Source organism: Strongylocentrotus purpuratus, unplaced genomic scaffold (genome assembly GCF_000002235.5).
Source record: "Strongylocentrotus purpuratus isolate Spur 01 unplaced genomic scaffold, Spur_5.0 spur5_scaffold_11, whole genome shotgun sequence".
Classification (NCBI taxonomy): domain Eukaryota; kingdom Metazoa; phylum Echinodermata; class Echinoidea; order Camarodonta; family Strongylocentrotidae; genus Strongylocentrotus; species Strongylocentrotus purpuratus.
Window position 1 is genome coordinate 26,288,222 of NW_022145596.1, and position 23,386 is coordinate 26,311,607.

Consider the following 23,386-nt stretch of genomic DNA (forward strand, 5'->3'; position numbering starts at 1 on the left):
TGCTCCATATAATTGCCTTTTTATATTTCAAAAAATTCATATTTAATATCGAAATTAGATTGATATCCAATTTTAAGATCATTTTGGGGGATAAAATGAGAATTGTTATAGATTTATTTTCGCATAATATTCTTAACTTTAATGCATGAGACTATTTCAGCAAAATGGCAGCCTCCATGCTCACACGCAGAAGTTTGTTTCGTGCAATAAAATCTGCAAGATTATCATCCCCAACGTCGTTTGCGTGCAGAAAATTACAAGATGTTTATCAAGGACATTCTGTGACACAAAGACGAAATTTCAATGACCTTCTTGGTGACAAAACTGTGCGGATTGGGTGTGCTTCTGGATTTTGGGGAGACACTGCAGTATCAGGTACCGTATCATCATCATGATCATGACAGAGGCTCTTCGCGCGGATCCGGGACCCGGCTACTCCCGGCGCGGCGCTATACCACCGGCGGCCAAGTCGTGTAAATGGGCGGGGCTGCTCCGCGCTCCTGAGCTGAAATGGGCTGAGCTCTGAGCCCGCAATCACACATATTCTTGACAGTTGCAACATAGATCTAGGTCTAGTCTATTAACTTAAAGACTAAGTTTTGAATTTTCGATGCGCGATTGATCTTTAGAATTCATGTAAAAAGGTAAAATGGACTCTAGACCTAGACTAGCGAGTCTATAGACCCCATTCAATTATTAAAAGACGAAAAATAGAAATTAAAGAATTTTAGGAAACAAATATATCTAGACTTGCATGACTAGAGTAGAGTAGAGAGTCTACAAATGGTTTGGCAAGAGTTTTTCCAATGGTTTAGAGCTAGACAGAGTCAGAAATAACCGTCTGGAGTGGAAGGGGTCATTCTTTAATAAAACTGACATTAGTAATACTAGTATAGAGGAGGTCTGAGGAGCCAGATGTAATCTTAGCGGAACAACCGTCGATATCAGAGACTGAAACTTTGGGTAAAGTATAGAACCTAGTATCGTAATCGTATCTTTCAAGGTTCCAAAAAGAAAAAGAAAAACAAATTAAAAATCATTTTGGTATTTGTCATGAAAGAGTAAAAGCAAAATGCATTTTAACAATTTTGACAAAGAAGACAATTCGTTCTACCCCCCCCCCCCCCAATGCTTGTACCAAGTCCCTTTAATTGATTGTCAACCGCCCCCTGGCCATATGCGTGCATGAAGAGTGATGTAAAAGAAATTAAATGCATTTGTAATCAAACATTCCCGCACCCGTCAAACCTTACAAATTTTGCTAGCTGGGGGCCGTTTCTCGAAACCAACTCCATGACAGTCATATCTTTGTCGCCGACCTACGGAGATGTCATGAAGTGGATAAACCGTTTCACAAAGCCATGACAGACATGAAATCGATATATCGCGATACTAGCAGCTCTAGAAGATAGTCTTTGCCACGATCCATTTGATTTATCAAGAATAACCCAAAACAAGTTTTAGGGCTAAAATTGTTCAAAAAGAAATATATACATATAAATTCTCCTAAAATAAATAATAAATAGTGTCATTATCAAATGTAGATCATCAAACGATTTGCATATTTCTGTAAAGATTCTTAAATTGAAGAAGAACGGGTGAGTGTTTTTTTGTTGACAGTCGAATCAAAAGTTAGTTGAAGGATACCGTAATGTGATAGTTTGTCAATACATACTTTTTTGTTTATTGTGACGAGGAATTTTAGGCAAAATACCTTTTCTCAGCTAGTTTTTATTCTAGAGTCTCATAAATACTCGTTATATAATTGATTTGATATTGAAAATATAATTTGGAAGAAGTAATTAGAGAGGGAATAATAATGCACATAGGCCCCAAAGGTATGACGGTATCCTAAGAAAAGACTATGGATGGACTATGGAAAACGGTGTGTAACATTCTTATCTCTCTTATTCATATGTTATAGTTTAATGATTTGTGATTTAATGTTTATATTCAGCTTTTTAAAGTTTCTGTATAATATGTATTCTCACTTTTGTGCATTTGCATTTCGCATCCCAGAGAATTACGTACCGAACTCGTCTATATTTTTCTCAAAATGATAGTGAAACTAATCGTACATTTCGCGGCCCATGGAATGGCAACAAACTGACATGTGATGGCGCTTTACAGCAATTAAAAAGATATGACGGGTTCGGAGCAGTGACAACTCGCTTGTCGCAGAAGTTGTCGCTCATCTTGGCAAAGACGGCTTCGTGAAACACTTAGCTGACAAGTTGCACGACAGTGGCGAGATGTCGTTGAACTTGTAGTTATGACGGTTTCGAGAAACGGCCCCCTGGTGGACAGTGGAATCTTCTTTCTTCTTGTACAAAGCATGTTGAAATGAATTGGGGGAGTGGAAAGATTATTTTTATTTCTTTAATTTATTTATTTATTTATATAGTTATAGTGTCTAACTTTATTTATTTGTTTATATATTTATTTATTTATATATAGCGGTATATTTATTTATAGGGTCTATGTCTATTATTTATGTATTCATTCAATCATTTATTCCTGTTATAATTTTGTATTTTTTTGCTTGATTCTTCTTCTTGCAGCACCTCAGTTAGTTCACCATGGCAAGATTGATTATCTTGTATTTGATTACCTGTCAGAGATTACCATGTCCCTTCTTGCTGCTGCCAGGAGGAAAAACCCAGTAAGTGATTTTGTGTGGCTGCTCCATTTTGTTTTTACAAATTGTTCAGATTAATTTAGAATGTTATTTCATAGATGAGCTCATTGTCACCTACAAGGATAAAGAGTTGGATTAGGAACTTATTTATTAAGTTAAAGATTTTTCGCATTCAAGTGATTGTAAGCTGCAAATGTGATGCACTACATATAGTCCTAAGAGGAAGGGAAAAGTTGTTCTCTATCCCTCATATGGACTCTTTGTTTTCAAAATAAAGTATCCAGCTTAACTTTGGCTGAGGTACTGAGTGTTCTAAGGTCCCTGTGAATTATTTAGATAATATTTACTTTCATCTTTTGTAAGTTTTTGTGTTCATCAGTATGGATAAGGAATCCATTCACTTTTCAGGGATACATCTTGACAGAATAAAATCATAAATTGGTTGTTATCAATGTCTAATATTGTATATCTGTTTTGATCCAAGGACATGGGCTATGCACCAGACTTTGTGCAGGTCATCATCAAGCATCTCTTGCATGATATCAAGAAGAAAGGAATCAAGGTGATAAGCAATGCCGGAGGAATCAACCCTCATGCTTGTGCAGCGGCCATTAAGCAAGTGGCAAAGGATGCAGATATTGATATCAAGGTTGCTGTCGTGTCCGGAGATAATCTCATGGTTGATGTAAGTTCATTCATTTGTTCCAGTCCCATTCTAAATTGTTTAACCTTTGCTCCATAATAAGTCTACATTTATACATGTACATTTCTTAAAGCGGTTTTTTTTTCAACCGGGATGACGCAAGGCATCTCCAGGAGTTGCACAAGAGAAATTCAGTTATATCAAAATTTATCTGGGAAAAAGGTCTTGAAATATTAGAAACCGCTCTGTATTTTCATGAGGAAATATTATTTTAAAGTAAAGATTATTTTAAAGTAAAGATAGGAAAGATTTGATTGATGTGAAACTTTTTTTCCTATTAAAAGGTTCCCTTTTCAAGATAAAAACTTTGAAAAACGCCGAATATGGCATTGCCAAAACTAGTATATTGCATTGCAAAGTTTTATACTATTTCCATCATTACTGAAGATTTTGTTGTTCTTTGTAAGATAGTGTTACTTTTTAAGAGTATTTCATTTACACATCTCATGATAATTATATATATATAAGATAACGTATTGCTAGGTTTTTTGTTTTCCTATCTCATTCATATAATAAAGAAATTACATAAGAAGGAGCCAAGCATAAGAATGGAGAACAAAATATATAATTATGAATTTTGTCAAAATTTCTTTCAGAAAAAAGCTGTGTATGCCACAAACCCAACAGATCTTGATTCTGGAAACCCTTTGCCTGAATCACTTGTAACAATGAATGCTTACTTTGGGTGAGTCAAGAATTGTGTACCATTATTATTATTATTTTTCTGACCCATCCTTGTGCAGGTTTCTCTATTTTATTTCTGTGTTTTCCCCTCCTATATTATCTTTACAATAACTCTATTTTTGTTACATGCCACATTATTTCTTTGTTTTCTCAATTGTTATTCTCTCTCTCTCTCTCTCTCTCTCTCTCTCTCTCTCTCTCTCTCTTTAATACAAAATGTATTTATTGTTAACATGGATCAAAATTAGGAATGAATGTTCTCTGGTTGATCATATTAAGTGAATTACTATCTGGACTGTCTGAAAGGCTATTGAGATATACAAGTAAATCAATCATTTGCATGATAACCACGTACAGTGGGTGTGTCATTCAACTACAAGTACTGTAGTCATGGATACTGCCTGCTGAGAGTCACAAGGGCTTTATCTGTACCGGTATGTAGAGAGCTATACGTCAATGCCTTTCTTCCTCTCAGCAAATAATTTGTCTATGCTTATTGTTAGTTAACAAAAATGATTTGTTGGACTTCAATTCAAATCCTGAAATACCTTTGGTATCGTTTCATTGATTACAGAGCAACGCCAATAGCCCGGGCCTTGGACCTAGGTGCTGATATAGTTGTGACTGGTCGATGTGTAGACAGTGCTGTGGTACTAGGACCCCTCATGCACACGGTATGTATTCACAAAACACGAAGAGTTTGGGACCTTATTGAATCAATACAACTAATCTATTCTGAAGTATCATTCAACCTTTTTTTTGGGGGGTGGGGGTTCCATTATTGTTGTTAGTTAGTCTGGTCACTTGAAGGTTAGAACACATAAGTTTGTCTGTTCATCTGTGTTTAACACATAATTCTGTCTGTCTGTCTGTCTGTCTGTTTGTCATTAATTTGTTCTCTGTTATTGTTGATAGTTTGGCTGGTCACCTGAGGATTATAACACGTTAGCTGCTGGCAGTCTAGCTGGTCATCTGGTCGAGTGTGGGGCTCAGGCCACCGGTGGTGTCTTTACTGATTGGCATCTTGTACCTGATTGGTGAGCTATTACAATAGAAGCACCATCAAACTCCCCCCTCCCAATTTAAAAGTGCCCCTGCCCCCACCCTTCCATGATATATCACAATGAGTAGTATTGCACTAGGTCACCTTTTTTATTGCAATATATTTTGTTCCTGATTGGTGATTGATAATCTAAATACTAGAGCTTTTAGAAGTACAATCTAGTACAAAGACAGTACATGAGGCTCCTGGGGGCATGGGGCATATTGCCCCCCCCCCATTAGGATTAGGAACATATTTGTTTTCTCCCCATTGGCACGGCATCTCAATTGGTGATATTGCATTATGATTTTCACAAAAACAATGGGTATCTGCAAATGAATCTTAGCTCATAATGAAGGAAGTGAAATAGAGCATTCATGGGTACTTTTTTGTGCTCTGCGATCACTAGAATATGTTTACTACAAGTATACTAGCAACATATGTGTCTTTTTTTTTGTAGCTGCACAATATTTATAGGTGATAGTTATGTATTAAGATATAGAGATGTAATCATACACTGAACATTCTTGTCTTTCCCTGCTCTCTTCTTCAGGGACAACATTGGGTTTCCAATTGTCCAAGTTGCCCCTGATGGAAAGTTTGTGCTCACCAAGCCCCCAAAGACCGGGGGTCTCGTCAACAAGGCAACAGTTGGTGAGCAGCTGGTCTATGAGATAGGAGATCCCAGAGCCTACATGCTTCCAGATGTGACCTGTGACTTCAGCCAGGTCAACCTAACAGAGGTCAAAGGTCAGTTGTTGAAATATACTGTACCGGTATGTCTTCTTAATGTTTTCTCAGTGGGGTCCACATATTAATACAGAGAAGCTAATGGGGTATGTGATTCTAATACCATACTTGAAATTAAACCTGTCAGTTGGGGCTTTGATCGGATTGGAAGATCGGAGCGACACCCTCGCACCTGTGATCGGTATCAGCAACAAAAAAAAAAAATTTAAATGCCAACATTTTTCAAGTTTTTGCCTATCAAATGCTTAAAAAAAAATGCATAGCTGACATTATTTTGTTATTTGGCGTTGTTGTAGACCATGTTTGGTGATATTTAGTGCCTTTTCATGACTTTGAAATTAATAATATTGGTCTAAGAGAAGAGGCAAAACATGCTGGCCGCTATCTTGGATTATAATTTAAAAAAAAACCTAAGCATTATTTTACCTGAAGGAGCTTTAATATTTCATATCATGGTGTGTAGGAATAAAATTGATGTCATGCACACAAACTCAAACTCTCAATGTTCTTTTAGAGTAATCACATTTTCTTTCTTGTCATGGACATAGTAAACATATGAGATAAAAATCAAAGCAGTATAAAGTTCAAGTGCAGATTGTGTTGAAAGAGAATGATTGTAATGACACCAATCTTGACTAATTACCTATGAAAAAATATGAAATACAAATACACTTTAATATTTGACATGTTAGCTATAAAATGCTCAGGCAGTAAGTTTGCAGTGTTTGATCATGCAAGGACTAAGAAATTAAAGGATCGCTTTCTTTTTCCCCCTTAAATCTTCATGAAATCCATTTAAAAGATCTAGTTAATACTCTGATAACATCACCCTCAAAGTCATTCATAACTATTGTGTCGTTTTTGAGGTTTTGCAACTTGAACTCGTGTTGCATATTTAGTGACACCCTGTATCCACCATCAGTTAGTAGAAGACAGTAGAATTATTTGTGTTGTTTTGTATAGTCATAAAACACATGTGTTTTGCAGAGTAATGAGCAGACAAAATGATATCTGCTTGGATCCAGAAGTATGCTTCTTATTATTCATGTCATATAATGTAACCCATCGACTACTGAATTCTCTTTCCCATCAGCTTTTAATAAACAGAGGTCACATGGTTCCCGTATGCAATGGGTTAAAGACAGTTGCTTACTGCTCCTCTGTCAACAATATTTGCAATAAACCTTTGGTTAGAGACAGAGAAATGGAAATGAACACGCTGCTAATTATGTTTCACACACCCAAAATACTTTTGTTTTGGTCAAATGTAGATGAAAATGGAGATGGTGTTTTAGTGACTGGTGTGAAAGGCTATAACCCTAGTGATAGCTACAAGGTCAGTGCAACATACCTAGAAGGATACAGAGCCACTGCTGTATCTACGATCGCAGGCCGAGATGCCATCGCCAAGGGAAGACGAACAGCAGAAAGCCAAATCAAAAGGTATAGATCATTAGGATAAACATTTAGCATTATTTTCAAAAAAGGATCTGCGAATCAGCCACTCTTGAGATACTATACTTGAAAACAGAATGTTCTGCGTCAAATACATTGAAATTCTGTGTTTCAGACATGACAAGAAGGCTATAAGAATGATAATTATTAGCTGAGAACTTTTGTAGATTTTTATATTTACATATATGTCTTTTTTTATTTGTGTTTCATTTATGATCATTATATTTGATTCCCCATTCATTTCACTGTGTTTAAAATGTGTTTTGATCATGTTTAATTCATGTTTCGATTGTAGGATACGAAAAATATTCAAGATGTTTGGGATGCAGGACTTTACCAGAGTTCGTATACAGGTAAATAGAAAAGAAAATATCTGAAAAACTGAAGGAAATGTATCCCTTTAGATGTTCCTTTTGAATTTTGGAAGTTTATTTTAAAAAGTAATACCTCAATAGCACTTCCTTACCAGCTTCAAAATGGATAGATTCTTGGCCATTAAATTGGTCTCATCGTGTGACTTATAAAGTATAAGCCTATAATGCTATGGGAATCAAGGGCAAGAGTATAGATAAGAGGTGACAATGTTGAGGAATTCTTTTTACTCAAGTTTAAACAAGGACTAGATAAAGAATCAGGGCTATCTTGTCATGTGAATGTCATGTAGTTTGTACACAATCATAGATTTATGGCAAGACAAAGCTATCATGCATTACCATCCGAGAATTTAGCATAAGCCTTGAGATTTTCTTCAGTTAATAACATGTTGACTATTAAATTCTCTCATTCCCATAGGCTTAAAGGCATGGTTTAACTATGTTAAATCTGAGATGCACGACCCTGCTTGGTATCAGTGTCTGTGATATTGTGTAATATGGAAGCTCTAAAAATTGCGCTTCAAAATGATCAAGAAGTAAAAGACTCAAAAAAGTAAAAAAACTTTGAGTAACCGGTTTTACCATACTCGTTTTCCCAGTAGACTGTAGTGTTATGAAAACAGTTAGGCAAATGCAAAAGTTGGTTTTGATTTCCAATCATAAATATCTTGATAATCAGACAGGCGATCGGCTTGTAAATTTCATGGGGTTCCTGACTTACCTAAATGTTTATAATTATCATTGCAGCATGAACTATTTTTGAAGATTTTGTTTCAGAATCTAAGACAAATTTACCGGATCCCTTTAATATAGAAAGTGAAACCACAGGTCCCTATAGGCAAGGCATTAATAGCCCTACTGAAGCTTGGATCAGACAAGATATGAAGAGAAATGATACATTTGATGTCAATTTATGTTCATTATCTGCAATACTTGGTAATATATGGAACACCAAGTGACTTTGGACTTGCCCTTTTAAGGCGTTTATTAACCTGATATATTGTATATAGTGTGTACCTCCGTTTCACTATATGGTGCTGTATTTGTTACCTTATACAATGTTTCTTTATCCAAACTTGATGTGAATATCCTCTTTTATGTAAGTTCAATATCTATTTTCTTTACACCCCTTTGATAATAGATGATAGGTTCGGAGGAGACGTATGGAGCTAATGCCAGGGACCTTAACCCAAGAGAAGCTGCACTCTGGCTAGCCGTAGAGCACCCTCAGAAAGAAGCCTTACGGATCTTTGCCATGGAACTTGCCCCTGCTGGAACAGGCATGGGTAGGTCATACAATACATGTCTTGATGTTGTAAAGCATTTTGCATTTGTCATCAATGCTTTTTCTGTTGTGCTTATATGAAAAGCTCTTTCCCATCCTCTCCTGTTTTTAATTTCTCTACCTCCCCCCCCCCCCCCCCCCCCCTCTCTCGATTTTGCTTGACTTGAAATTGAATGTGATTAACATGGTTCGTGGTTCCAGTCCTGCCGCTGCACAAATGTCTTTGGCTAGACATTAATTTACATTTGCCACTCTCCACCTAGGTGAAGTACATGGGTACCGGTAGGAAGAAATTGTTTGAATGCTTCAGCGCCTTATGATGGCGGCTCTGCTACAGCCGGGTAATAATATGATACTTTGTATGAAGCGCAGTAGAGTATATTAATATAGTAGCTGTGCTATATTAATAGACCTGTTATTATATTTAAAGATTTAAAAGTGGTGTCTTATTGTTGTCGTATCAGTCTTTTTGTTGTTGTCATGCTTTAAACCCTATACATAATTTTTTTCTGTTTCTACCCCCACCATTTTTCTATATCTCTCTTTTTCTTTTCTGTGCTTTTCCCTCTCTCCATCTCTTTTCTTTTAAATGAATTCTTAGCTCCTGGTCTGACTGGCCTCATTGGTGGAAGACCCAAAACGTAAGTTTCCCCTACATGCCTTCAAACATGTATACCGTATTTGCCGGCGATAAGGCCGCAGCGCCGTATAGGCCTCACCCCCGATTTTGACTTTAAAAAAAAATTAAAAAATAAAAAATCACCGCCTTAGACCGCTCGGCCATCCCACACTGATGCTAGCATATGGAGTTTTCTGTGATGTATACATTGCACCTCTCTCTTGTGTATTGAAATGGATTCAAAATAGCGACTTCGCGTGCTGGATGCTTCGCGGCAGCTCCATTGAACAGGCCCTTCTTTTACTTTTGCAATGCATTGGCACAAACTTAGATCAAGATCTATTGGCAGATGTTGTTTTTGGAAGTTTATTTTTGTCTTCATGTCAACAATGCAAGATAAAATTGTTGGTAAGATGTGTGGAAATGTATAGTTATTGTACCGTTGTAGATCTAGTCCCATATGTGCAAATTCGTGCTGGTTTTGACCATGACGAAAACAGTCCATTTAAACTTCACCCCACTTTGGACCCGAAAGTGGGGTGCATTTTGGTGGTAAGCTCACCACAGAGCAAGAGAGAGTTAGAGTCCCTAATCTGCAGTATAAACAAACTTTGCCAGGACATCGCCAGCCCAACCTTGATAAGTACTGCTTGGAACTCCTCCATGATGTTCTAGTCTTATTCGCAGTCTCATATAGGTTCGGATTATGTCCATTCTCATAGCTACCGGTATACATGGGAGATGCCAGTTTCATCTTCCTTGCTTCACTTTATAAGCATAGTTATATCAGGAACTTCCTGGTTATAATTATGTTCCTTTCAAGTTTCATCATAATTGTTTAGTTCGATATAGTACATGGACACAATTAAATATGATATTGTCAAAAATTGTCAAAAATATCTTAACATCGAAATGATTTCTGGTCATGTTTAACTATTTTAATTGAAGCCTTTTTACTTGATCTAATACTTTTATGAGGATGATATAGTCCGCAATAAACTTGACAAACATTATCATCCATACTATATGTCGTAGTTTATAACAATAATTACTCATGAACCTCACACTACAAGGACAACATTCATCCAGATTCTGAGATTGCTCATTCTCACGAAGCTTGGTGTACGCGAAGATATTGGGAAAGAAAGCGGTCTGTAATACCAGACACGCAAGTGGGGTATTTCGGTCCCCGTTCACCGAAAAGTGAGATTCTCCATTTGAAAGTCGGGTAAGGTCGACAAATATAGCCTCTGTTAAAGGCGTTACTCCGCCACCAAATTTATTCGCATATAGACGAAATAAACTCGAACGCGTTTAGAAAAATGGTGTAGGCCTAGGCCTATAAGGAAAGGCCGGGAAAACATACATTTTGTTGGTTTGACCGTTAAATATTTTGAGGTATTAAAGCAAGAATAGAATGTTGTAAATATTGTTTTCGTTACATTTATTCCGTGCGTAATCTCAAGGTCTACTCAACTTTCTTTGCCTATTTCTTGCCCCCCCCCCCCCCAACGGCAGATCAAGGATTTGAAAATAGGGAGTGGCCGGGGCTCAGACGTCAAATTTGAAATGGGGGGGGGGGGGGTTGTTTAGGCAGACGGCATATTTCTTGGAATTCGTTATAAAGACGGTATTTAAAAAAATGATGATTCTGGCAAGATAAGAATTGAATTTCATCAAACTTTTATTCGATTTAATATGATCTGTATACGTATAGGATACAATATTTATTTCCCCTCAACACATCAAGCCGTGATGATTGAATGTCCATTGCATGTAACACGAAAGAAACAGAAACTCTCAAATCTACAATCCTTTAGAAAGATAAGGCATTACAAGACATCGAAGGACTTAATCTATTTTACAATAGTTGATGCAACCATAATGGAACATTATTCTTCTCGATACTGAGGATATGAAATTTCAGCACAAGTGTATTTGGTTTCAAAATTTTATAGCAGTTCGTTAAAGAAACATTTCGATGCTCACTTGTATAATAAATCTCTATGACAAGCTCATTTTTATCACGACAGTTAAACCTTTTCACTTTTTGATACTAAAGATTGTTGAAGAATTGCCTAATTGACTGCTCGGATGATTTTTTACCTTTCTCCGAAACCTCTTGGTTTTTTGCTCATGATTATAGCGCATTATTCTTTTTGTCACTGTATGTATTAATAAGCAAATACATATCTGCACAATGAACGTCTTTATGATTATGATGTCCTCGTTTCGTTGTATGTTATAAATTTAATATCATGACGAGAAGTGCGTCAAAAATATCTTAACATCGAAATGATTTCTGGTCATGTTTAACTATTTTAATTGAAGCCTTTTTACTTGATCTAATACTTTTATGAGGATGACATAGTCCGCAATAAACTTGACAAACATTATCATCCATACTATATGTCGTAGTTTATAACAATAATTACTCATGAACCTCACACTACAAGGGCAACATTCATCCAGATTCTGAGATTGCTCATTCTCACGAAGCTTGGTGTACGCGAAGATATCGGGAAAGAAAGCGGTCTGTAATACCAGACACGCAAGTGGGGTATTTCGGTCCCCGTTCACCGAAAAGTGAGATTCTCCATTTGAAAGTCGGGTAAGGTCGACAAATATAGCCTCTGTTAAAGGCGTTACTCCACCACCCAATTCGGAACAGCTTGCCACATGCAGTATCGTGAATGCGCCCGGCACTATGAGCGGCCGTTTTTCAGTGTATTTTCTTTTAGTGTTCTTAAAATTTGCCGTGTCGTTTGATCAAAGAGGTACTGGGCAAGCTTGCCTATTAATGATTTGGTTCAATACATAAGCCATCTAACCTTTATGTTTTAAGGTAATGATTATATTTATGCAGAAAAACTAAAATACTTGTGACAGTGCGATTATTTCAAGTCGCCCTTTTTAGCTTATTATGCAGCAACATGACCAAACAAAGTTTGGTCCAGTTAACGCTTGTTGGTTGGTGGTTTTTTTAAAGTTTATTTGTCCAATTAACTTCTTTATCTTCTCAATGTTTCCTTTCCATCTTTCCTTTCCATCTTTCCTTTCCATCTTTCCTCATGTTTTTCACTATTATCACCTTTGTTCTATATACCTTTCAGCTGATATTATTCTTTATTTTTCTCCTTCTTTCAACATCTCTTTTCTAATTTTCATTATATATTTCTTTATTTTCTCCTAATTTTATCTTCTTTAGCCATCTTTCCTTATGCCCTTCTTTATTTCCTCCGTCTTTCTAATTTTCATCTTTCCTTATGTATTCCTCTATTTTCACCTTGTTTTATTCTCTCTATCTTTTCTCATGTATTTCTTTATGTCTGACCTTCATTATCTTCTGTTTCCATCTTTCCCTGTGTATTTCTTTTTAAACCTTCTTTTATCTTCCTTTTCCATCTTTCCTTATGTTATTCTTTATTTTCTCCTAATTTTATCCTTTTCATCTTTCCTTATGTATTCCTCTATTTTCACCTTGTTTTATTCTCTCTATCTTTTCTCATGTATTTCTTTTTTTTCTCACCTTCTTTATCTTCTGTTTCCATCTTTCCTTATGTATTTCTTTTTAAACTTTTTATCTTCCTTTTCCATCTTTCCTTATGCTATTCTTTATTTTCTCTTCCTTCTTTCCCTCCATTTCCATCTTTCCTTATTATCACCCGTCTTTCCCTATTTTATCCTCCCTTTATATTTTCCTTCTGCATTTTTCCATTGCCAAGCACATCAATGTTCCCTTCTATACGTAAAAGAAACTTAAATAGCTAGTACTTGCTAAAAAAACCAATATGAAGTGAGACTTTAGACACACTGAATCCAGGCCTATTATAAATATAGGTGTAGGGTCTGCGATGAGAAGACTATGAATCTGGACTGGATATCAGATACCAGCTGGTAATCCCTTTATCAGTAACTAGGCTATGATTGACCACTGTCTCTCTCCCCATGGACCCTACTGGTAATCCCTTTATCAGTGGTCAGTGCTCCTATCAGATTATGGTAGCTCCAGGAAAAGTGGTGAACTGGTGAGCAGAGCTCAAATGAGATGTTTTCCTAATGTTACTTTTTAAAATTTTGTTTACTCTTTCGTCGCATAGGCCGCACCCGACTTTTTGATATTTTCTCTTCCAAAAATACTGCGGCCTTTACGCCGGCAAATACGGTATTATGAAAAGGTTTCATAAGGAGATGGGACCACTGAACTTGTCTTTCACACAATTTTTCATGAGACACTAATCTTTCAATATGGCATACCGGTACACCTATTTCTAGTCAATGCCATGCATATGTACAGGCCATGTTCACAAAAGTAATTTTTTTAAAATATACTATTCTGATCAAGTTTTCTTGTTTTTTTGAAATCTTAAATTTGTAGTCATGTAATCTTTTCTCAATTTTCACACATTAGATTTCCAAATTGATACTAATTGGGTGCAACATGGTATACACCATATATCCAATAATACCAATATAGTTCCTCAGTATACCACTGTAATATTCTACTTTCAGTTTTGTGTGCACAGAGGAATGTAAATTACCTTTATTTTAAAGTCAGACTAGACTTCGATCATTTCTCTCTCTTCAACTATCCATCACAGGTCTCCCATCTTGAAGCTCCACTCCTTCCTTTACCCCAAGGACAAGGTTCCAGTAAGTACCAACTCAGAATTTAATCCAATATAGCCTCTCTATTTTCTTTAGTGATTAAAGGTACCGGCATGTGTTTTAAAGATAAATCCAACATTAGTAACAAATTACCCTGAAGAAAAAAACTTTGAGAAACAGATACCGGTATGTTAAAGTTTGGACAAAATAAGATAAAAATAAAAAGGTATGACTAAAAAAAGAAAACTTGAGATCACTATACATATGGGAATTTTGAAGGTGTAAATTGATGATATCATTATGATGACATAGACAACTCTCCCAACTGCATGTATGCACAAAATGACTAGAATACAATGTTTGTTCATTTTATGCTTCTCCTTGTTCCTGCAATTAAACCCTGATACTTGATATAGTTTTTTTACAGGCTTATTTGTGGCTAGCAGTGATGAAAGTGAGTTACACTTGTATTGCTAAGAATAACTGTATCCACAATTTCACATTCTTGCTTGAAACCTGCAGGTGAAAGTTGATGTTGACGGCACAGAGGAAGACTTCACTGTATTGTCCAACCCTGGGACAGAAGCTGGCAGATCCTCTGACCCGGAGCCCGCCCCCATTGGTGATCTTGAGACAGGCGACCAGACATTTGATGTAGGTCAACTGGCGTACACTCGTAGCGGAGACAAAGCCAATTCTGCTAATATCGGTGAGCTAGGAGGATCATGAGGTCGAAGATCAAAGCTTTTTGATTCTGAATATTTTTTATTATTACTTCCTCCTTTGCAATTCTTCAGAATGATTGGAGACATTTAGTTCAAATTAAATTGGCAATACAAACAGGTGAACTAACCAGGTTATTTGGTTTATTATAATGGACAATGTACATAAAATTTCTCTTCTAGTTTGTTTTAATGTCATATGCATGATTACGTCATTTGCATTGCCTTCCTTTTATGGGTTTATATTTTGTACTATTGCACTTATTGTTATGTGTAAATTGTTGTAAAATTTGTTTATAATAATAATAATAATAATAACAATATTCCGCTTTTATATAGCGATTAATACACTTACGATGTCTCTAAGCGCTTTACAGATATACTATAATCCAGGTCATTGGATTCAATGCTTGCCCGCACACTCCCCACTCCCTGGGGAGTATTCCAGCCAGGCGTTACTTGACGTTAAAAAACTATTTTACCAACAATGACGGTGGCATCCTACTGGGTACCCATTTAACACCTGGGTGGAGAGTAGAAAGTGTAGGTTAATATCTTGCCAAAAGATATTAGTGCCGTATCAGGATTCGAACCCTCAGGTCATAGTTATGCTTTAGTGGAAGAAGAATTTCTGTTGTGATGGCAAATGAATCAATATCTTCAAATTTAAGTTGTATAAAAGAGACTTTGGAATTTCTTGAAATTATTATTATTTTATTTTATTTTCCTAGGTGTGATTGCCAGACATCCATCCTATTTGCCTTACCTGAAGAAAGCTCTCACAGCTCAGGCTGTGCAGGAGTACTTCCAGCATGTATTCGAGCCATCTGAAGAAGGAGAAGAATTGGTCATCAGGTTAGTTCATCATTTTTGTATTCATATATATAATACACATATAACTCCTAAAGGTTTGGGGAGAAGATTGGCAGCCTGGAGACAATTCTTGTTGTTGTTGTGTTTTTTTCCCCTTCTTCTTCTTCATTTTGTCCATTTATGTATTTCTTTTTACTCATGGAACAAGTAGTTACGAGAGTAGACGTGTATAGATTATTGCTAGTGTTATACTTGTCTCACCTGCATCCGGCACAACGTGTACCAAAAATCAAGATAGACTCTTACAAGACAGTAAATGTTAGAGCTCGTAGCGGAGATATTGAACCCAACCCAGGCCCACCTAAGAAGGGAATCAAACCAAAATATCCATGCGTTATGTGTGAATGTTCTGTTAAAAATCAAGATAAAGCTATGCTATGCTGTGGATGTGCCCACACATCGTGTCCAGATGTATCTGACACCTCGTATGAATTTCATCAACTAAACCAAGATGAACTATGGTACTGCCCACTATGCTCTTTAATGAACATATCTAACTCACTCTTCTTGGACACAAGTGTTGACAAGAGAAGCCCGCAATATAATCCCCCCTCTGCTGATGTTGATAACAACGTAACCAGGAATAAGAACACTGCAAGGAGACCTATTCTAGGCAAACTGTCAATTGCAACCATCAACTTTGGCAGTATTAAGAAACGTGTGGCAGAATTTCAAAGCTTCATTACAGATAAATGCCCTGACATCATTTTAGGAACTGAATCATGGCTTAATGAAAGTATATTATCTTCAGAGATCTTCCCAAATCAATATAATGTTGTACGGAAAGACAGGGATGAAAGGGAAGGAGGTGGAGTATTTATAGCAGTCGTAAACCACCTACCGTTAAAATAGAGAGACCAGATCTCACCCAGGACAACAGCGAACAGGTATGGTGCGAAATACCTGGAAGTCAGAGAAGGTTCATCGGTTGCTACTACAGACCACCAACCGCAATGGACGACCTCTCACAGTTAGACCATACCTTACAGAAGATCAAGCAAGAGATCATAACACCCTACATCATCCTGGGTGGTGATTTCAACATCCCAAATATGACTTGGTCTGAAAACAACACCAATTCTAAGGGTCGCCTCCAAGAACAGATCGTGACTTTAATGGACGACCATAGCTTAGAGCAACAGGTCAACTTCACAACCAGGTAGGATAGTAGTGGTACCGAGAACACTCTTGACCTCTGCTTTACAACTCATCCTGCACATGTTATAGATGTCTATCCACTTACACCTCTAGCAGACCACTGCATAGTTATGATGGAAATCGAAGCCATGCTCTCCATCTCGGCAAGGCCTCCCAGAACAGTGTATCAGTGGAGCAAAGTGGATGAAGCAGCCTTCAAAGATGACATCCGAACATCCGCCACAGAATTCATCAACAGCAAGCCTGAAGAGAATTTGGTTAACGAGAACTGGTGCCTCTTCAAGAACACCATCACTGCTCTTATCAACAAACATGTCCCAAGCAAAAGGATAGGGAAAAAGTTCCAACCACCATGGTTTTCTCAGAAACACAAACGGCTTTGTAGAAGAAAGGAACGCTACGACATCAAAGCAAGACAAAACAGCACTAAACCAGAGTATTGGGACAAGTTCAAGACCGTCCGGAAAGAAGTAGACAGGGAACTACGTAAGGCAAGGAGAAAGTACATATCAGAACTATCTATATCTCATGATGTAAGGAAGTTCTGGAAGTACGTCAAATCCCGCAAGAGAGATAATGTTGGTATCCACGCACTTAAGGTTGACAACGTAACTGTAGTTGACGACAGCTCAAAGTGTTAGCACAACAGTTCCAGAGTGTCTTCACCCAGGAAGACCCGCTACTGCCAACATTGTCAAATAGTCCCCATCAAGAAATATTAGATGTGAACATCATCGTACAGGGAGTGGAGAAACTCTTACAGAATCTCCAAACCAACAAGGCAGCTGGACCAGACAATATTCCCAATGCTGCATTGAAGTTAGCAGCCAAAGAAATAGCACCTGTACTTCAACTCATTTACCAACAGAGCATGAAGGACAGTGAATTGCCTGAAGATTGGAAACAAGCTACCATATCACCCATCTTCAAAAAGGCTCCAAGTCAGATCCAAGTAACTATCGACCGATTTCACTTACATGTGTCTGCTGTAAATTTCTAGAGCATATACTAGACAGTCAAATCATGAAACATGTGACCCAAAGAAGTATCTTGGTCGACGCACAGCACGCTTTCAGGAAATCAAGATCCTGTGAGACTCAGCTGATATCTACATTCCATGACCTATCTTCAAATCATAACAAGTACCAAACTACAGACATAGCTATACTGGACTTCAGCAAAGCTTTTGATGTAGTCCCACACAGACGCCTTCTTCAGAAGTTAAGTTTCTACGGTATACGAGGTGAAACCCTTGCGGGATCAAGTCCTTCTTAACTGGCCGTGTCCAAAGGGTAATAGTGAATGGGAGAACATCGCCATGGATGCCCGTCCTCGGCCCACATCTGTTCATCCTCTACATTAACGACATAATACAGTATGTCACATCAACCCCAAGGCTATTTGCAGATGACTGTATTATCTACAGGCCTATCATTAACCCAGAAGACAAAGTTTCCTTCCAGACCGACCTTAACAATTTGCTAGAATGGTCAAGCAAGTGGGGTATGAGATTCAACTCATCAAAGTGCAAAGTAATGAGGGTCTCCAGAAAACGTAATCCCGGGAAGACTAACTACCAGATGAAAGATAGCCCCCTTGAAGAAGTCAAAGAGAACAAGTACCTGGGAATTATCATCCAAAATATATCAACTTCCTTAAAAGGAATTTTTCTTCCTGCTCAAGAACTGTGAAAGAAAACCTCTTCAAGACAATAGTCCAACCCCACTTAGAATACACCAGCTTGGCATGGAACCCTGGAACCAAGAAAAACAGGGATCTGCTGCAAAAAGTGCAGCGAAGGGCAGCAAGGTTCGTGTTGGGCGACTTCACTCCCCAGTCCAATGTGACAAAAATGCTGACAACACTGAAATGGGACAACGTAGAGAGGAGATGCCTAATCCAAAGGCTAACTACACTCCACAAGATGATTAATGCAGAACTAGATATCCCACTAGAAGATTATCTCCAGAGGAAAGGATCAAGAAGTAGGCGGACACATGACAAACAGTTGACTACCTTTCAGTGCTCATCAACACCATTTGCAGAATCCTTCTTCCCTGAAGTTGTAAAACTATGGAATGACCTACCTTAACTAAACGTGGACATCAAATCCAGCACATTCTTCAAATCTGCAACCCAAAAACTAAATCAAATAGCATAACCCCTGAAATACCCAAATCTATACTCTCGTCACGCCAAGTTATACTTCCAGTTATAGTTCCTAGCGGACCTTTCAGAAGAGACGAACACAAGGTACAAGGTACAAGGTACAAGGTTATCATTAGGTGAGAGCATTAGTAGGATGTGTATTAATGCATATATTGCATTTGCACTTATGATGGCTTGGTAGTATATAAAGCAGTGTTCTCAAAACAGATGTGCTAGTGCTTATGGGATAGCACTTAAAGCGTCTTCAAACGCTTACACTATACTTGCTTTCTTTGCAGTCAGGTAGAATAATCAATCAATTTATTTATTAGAATATTTATCTTGATGCTTATTTGTAGTCCCATTATCTAATATGAGTGTGTTTATGCTTGACAGGTATGATCTCCCAGGTCTGGATGCCCTTAACTTTATGCTCAAGAAGTCACTAGGTGGTGGTGGTGTTACTTCCCTAAGGAGTGATCCCCAGGTGAGTGTTGAGTCCCCCCCCCCCCCCCCCCCCCCAATTAATATTCATTATCCAGTAAGATAGCTTTCCTCAAGTCCCTCATCAAAGTCTGGTAGATCCAATATAAGTGGTGATGGCAGTGGCATTGTGGGTAAAGAAACAATTGTGGTGATCACAAGTTACAGGGCTTTCTTGGTCTTCAAAATATTAGCGGTGGTCGGCCAATGTCCAAAAAGATTCATGAGACTAAAGGATCACCAAGAAATGTTGTCTATTAGACCTACAAACTTGTGGAGCATTCTGCTAGTTGTCAGAAAGTCTATCCAACAGAAACATTATTTGAATGTTTGGTCTCTTGAAACTTTCTAACTACTTGTCACAGGGCTGAAGACCAAAACTTTTGGTCTTCTGAACTTTAGTCTGTAGACCACTTCCTAAGTAACTGTTTTGACAACTTAGAAATTGTGTTGGTGATATTAAAAGGGACAGTGGAATCGATAGTGGCAGTACTATTATATACGCTTTCGTATGAGGTAGCATGCAGTAACAAGAGTAGTAATATTTCGAGTTAAGAGCAGAATAATATCATGCTGTCTGTGAAGACTGTATGTTTTGTTTCTCACTGAATTTTGCTTTATAGGAACCTGTACTTAAATACTAACTGGCAATAAATGTCTTTCTTTTCTCACTTGAATACTAGTAGTCTTCATTATTGATTATTTCCTGTATACAAGTCCTTTTTTTTTTAATTGGGAGGTAACGATAATCAATTCTTTCTTCTTCATTCTCTTTAGGGAAAAGCATATGGGCAGATGCTCCTAGATTTCAAGATTGAGAATGTTCCTGATCTTCTCACAAGGGCAAAGGAGTAACAAGTTTGGCAATGACAATTTGGAAAATTTGGCCGCACTCATACTCAGCTGTATTCTAACAATTGTGATTGCATCTGTTACCAAGGGCAAGTTGTATGCATTTGCATAAATATTCAAAGTCCTAAATTTCTCAGTGCAGAAAAGTGATCTACAGTCAAAGACCATTTTGTAAATCATGAAGAAAATATAACTGTATTCCTATAGTGCCTATAATATAGGCATTTAGTGCTTAAATCAGTATTATTGTGTGAGGTTTTTTTTTGTTGGTTATGAAGACCAGTTGCAAGGAACTCTGTAAGATCAGTCTACATTTTTATGTTTGTATTATTGATCGTTTTGTGAACGTTTTGTGAATACTCAAATTTTCCTTCTGTACAACATGTCTCATTTTATTTGTACAGAATTTGATGTTCAATTTATCATTTGTTGTTCATTTTCTACTGCAATTTCATTCAAACCATCCTCCCTGAAGTATGAAGAATTGGGCCAACATCTGTGTTTTCATGTAAGCAAGTTTGTCTTTAATTTTTGCCAAAGACATTTGCAAGTTGTCAATCAAAGTTTTCATAAACTATGTACCGTATATATAAAGTTATATTCCACTTAGTACATGTAGAGTAATCATAGGAATCTTATGTAGTGGTAACCCCAATAGAGATGCTCTCTAAATAAAAGTATAACAGATTTATCATGGTAGTTTCTCTTTCATCTATCTAATATTATGTGGCGATAATATACAAGTGTGTGAGAAGATATTTTATTCCTTTATTACCTTTATGATACTTGTTAAGCAACTCGTCGCCTGGCTGGCAGAAGGGCGTTAGCTCGAATTTCAGGTAAAAAATGAAGCGTTAAGCATAAGGGTGTTAGCACTAAATTGCCTCAAACTTTTATAAAACTGACTTATTTCCACACAAAAATTGTGGCCGTGTCCTACTATAACATTTCTATTAGTCTTTTAAGTTTTAAACCAATTTTCGGGACGGAAAGCAGTTTAAATATAAAACAAATATGTGAATAATTTGAAAAGTAGTTTTTGAGTCGCTAACGCCCTTCTGCTAGCCGGCCGACGAAGTCTTTTTCGTTCACATATAATCAATTTGTGTACATAATTGCTAAAGAAAGTTATAGTGTCATATTTTGTATCAAAATTACATGATTGTTCAAGTTTTAAATCCTATGGATAAATCATGACCGTCATAATTTCTATGTTTGCAAATTTTAATGCCAAATTTGCAGGTTCTCTTAAAGACTGGATATTATTTCATTTTATGTAAAATTCTTAATTGTAAAACTTTGTATCTTCCACCAGCTGTTATGCTTCCTAGCTTGCTTGCTAATTACTTGTTTAGTTTCACTCTTACCTATGAAATAAAGTCTTGAGCATTCCTTTATTTTAAATGTATTTGGAGGACATCATGATTTGGAAGCAAATCTCATATCATTATACAGCTAACATTATATTGTTTTCTATTTGGTGTTGTGCTTGGTATAATTTTTTAATCTCAGGGAAATTTCTTGTCTATTCATATAATTGTTTTTTATTCATGACGCATATATTTCTTGCGTATTTCTGAAAGAAACACAACTTTGGTTTAATACTTTTGTATTTTCTATAATGTCAACTGTTCTTTCATCTTGTCGAATTGTATAATTCAACCAGATACAAGATCAAATTTTATATATACATGTAAGAAGATTTGCATTACGGAGGTAGCGGCCTCCTTTACAGCATATGAATGATGCATTGCTATGTCAGACAGGTTTTAGGCAATCCACTAGTTTACCAAGATCACTGTTAGATGTTTTCTGAATGTAAAATAAAAGTGAATATCCAGTTTGCTGGCATAATAAAAACTGTCTATTTTTGTACATGTACCACAGAATGTATCGTGGTAAAATGAAAGCTGGAATTATTTAGTACGGTATGTGTTGATTGGTCATTGTACTGTGTATGTGTTTATTGTCTGAGTACAGCATTTATTCAAAATGATTGTAATTGTTCATCAATGATTTATCAATAATGTCTCTTGTATAATGAATTCATATTGATATTCAAAGATTTTATATCTGTGATGAAAAAAAGGAATGTAATTTGGAAATTATCAAAATGGTGATGCTTGTCAGAAATAAATGATAATCATTAATTAAATTTGTTGAGATATTGTGATATTTTTTCCTATATTGATTCATATATAGCTAATATGAAATATTTATATATCATATATTCATGTGTGTATATATATATATATATATATATATATATATATATATATATATAACTCTATATGTTGTGTCAACAGGACATGTTGTATCAACAGGACATCTATATATAACACTAAATGTTACATATTTCCCATTGTCAGGCCATGGTGAAAAGATTAAATTCGAACGACATTTGAAAGACGATAACAATTTAGAACTTCCAGCAAAACAAAACTAGGGCTCGAAATTAATGTCTTTTAGTGGGAAAATAACGACCATTAGCTGTCGAATCGGCTTAATTGATTGCAATTACCTAAGTAATAGTCTGATTTTCAGACCCTTTTACCGAATGGTCGTACATTTTGTGCAGCACAAAGATTCAATCATTTTAATTTAGGTCATATTACAAGTAGTGGGTAGTTGATGTAGACAAATGCTCATGTACCTGTTAATTGCAGCTCATTTTATCATACAGGTTTCCTTCAGTGCATAATCTGAACACTTATAGGACACTGCTAATGTTTAAATTCCACAGTTGGGACATTGTTGACATATTCATAATTCCTGCAAACTTCTACAGAATTTGATGTTGGCTGCATGCAAAAAGAACATAGTATCTTTAACAGCTAGGGCATACACTAACCCTAAATTCAAAAACAAAATAACTAATTAATTAAACCAATGATTAAACCTATTGTTTATTTGGAGGCCTTAAAGTTTGCCTGCGAATGTGTATAGAGGGCAGTTATTCTATTGTTCAATCGTTAACAGGACACAAAAATGT

General features: G+C 36.6%; 1 protein-coding gene across 1 annotated transcript; it reads left to right on the forward strand.

Moving 5' to 3' along the window:
* Positions 1–153: 153 nt before the first annotated feature.
* LOC591622 lies at positions 154–20,735 on the forward strand. The gene is made up of 16 exons (XM_030981018.1): positions 154–375; positions 2,562–2,662; positions 3,123–3,323; positions 3,938–4,026; positions 4,600–4,699; positions 4,941–5,062; positions 5,621–5,817; positions 7,089–7,260; positions 7,568–7,625; positions 8,788–8,932; positions 9,533–9,572; positions 14,152–14,203; positions 14,681–14,867; positions 15,612–15,735; positions 19,456–19,546; positions 20,320–20,735. The coding sequence occupies exons 1-16, from the start codon at positions 165–167 to the stop codon at positions 20,395–20,397; spliced, it is 1,968 nt and encodes a 655-aa protein (XP_030836878.1). The 5' UTR covers positions 154–164; the 3' UTR covers positions 20,398–20,735.
* The last annotated feature ends 2,651 nt before the right edge of the window (positions 20,736–23,386 follow it).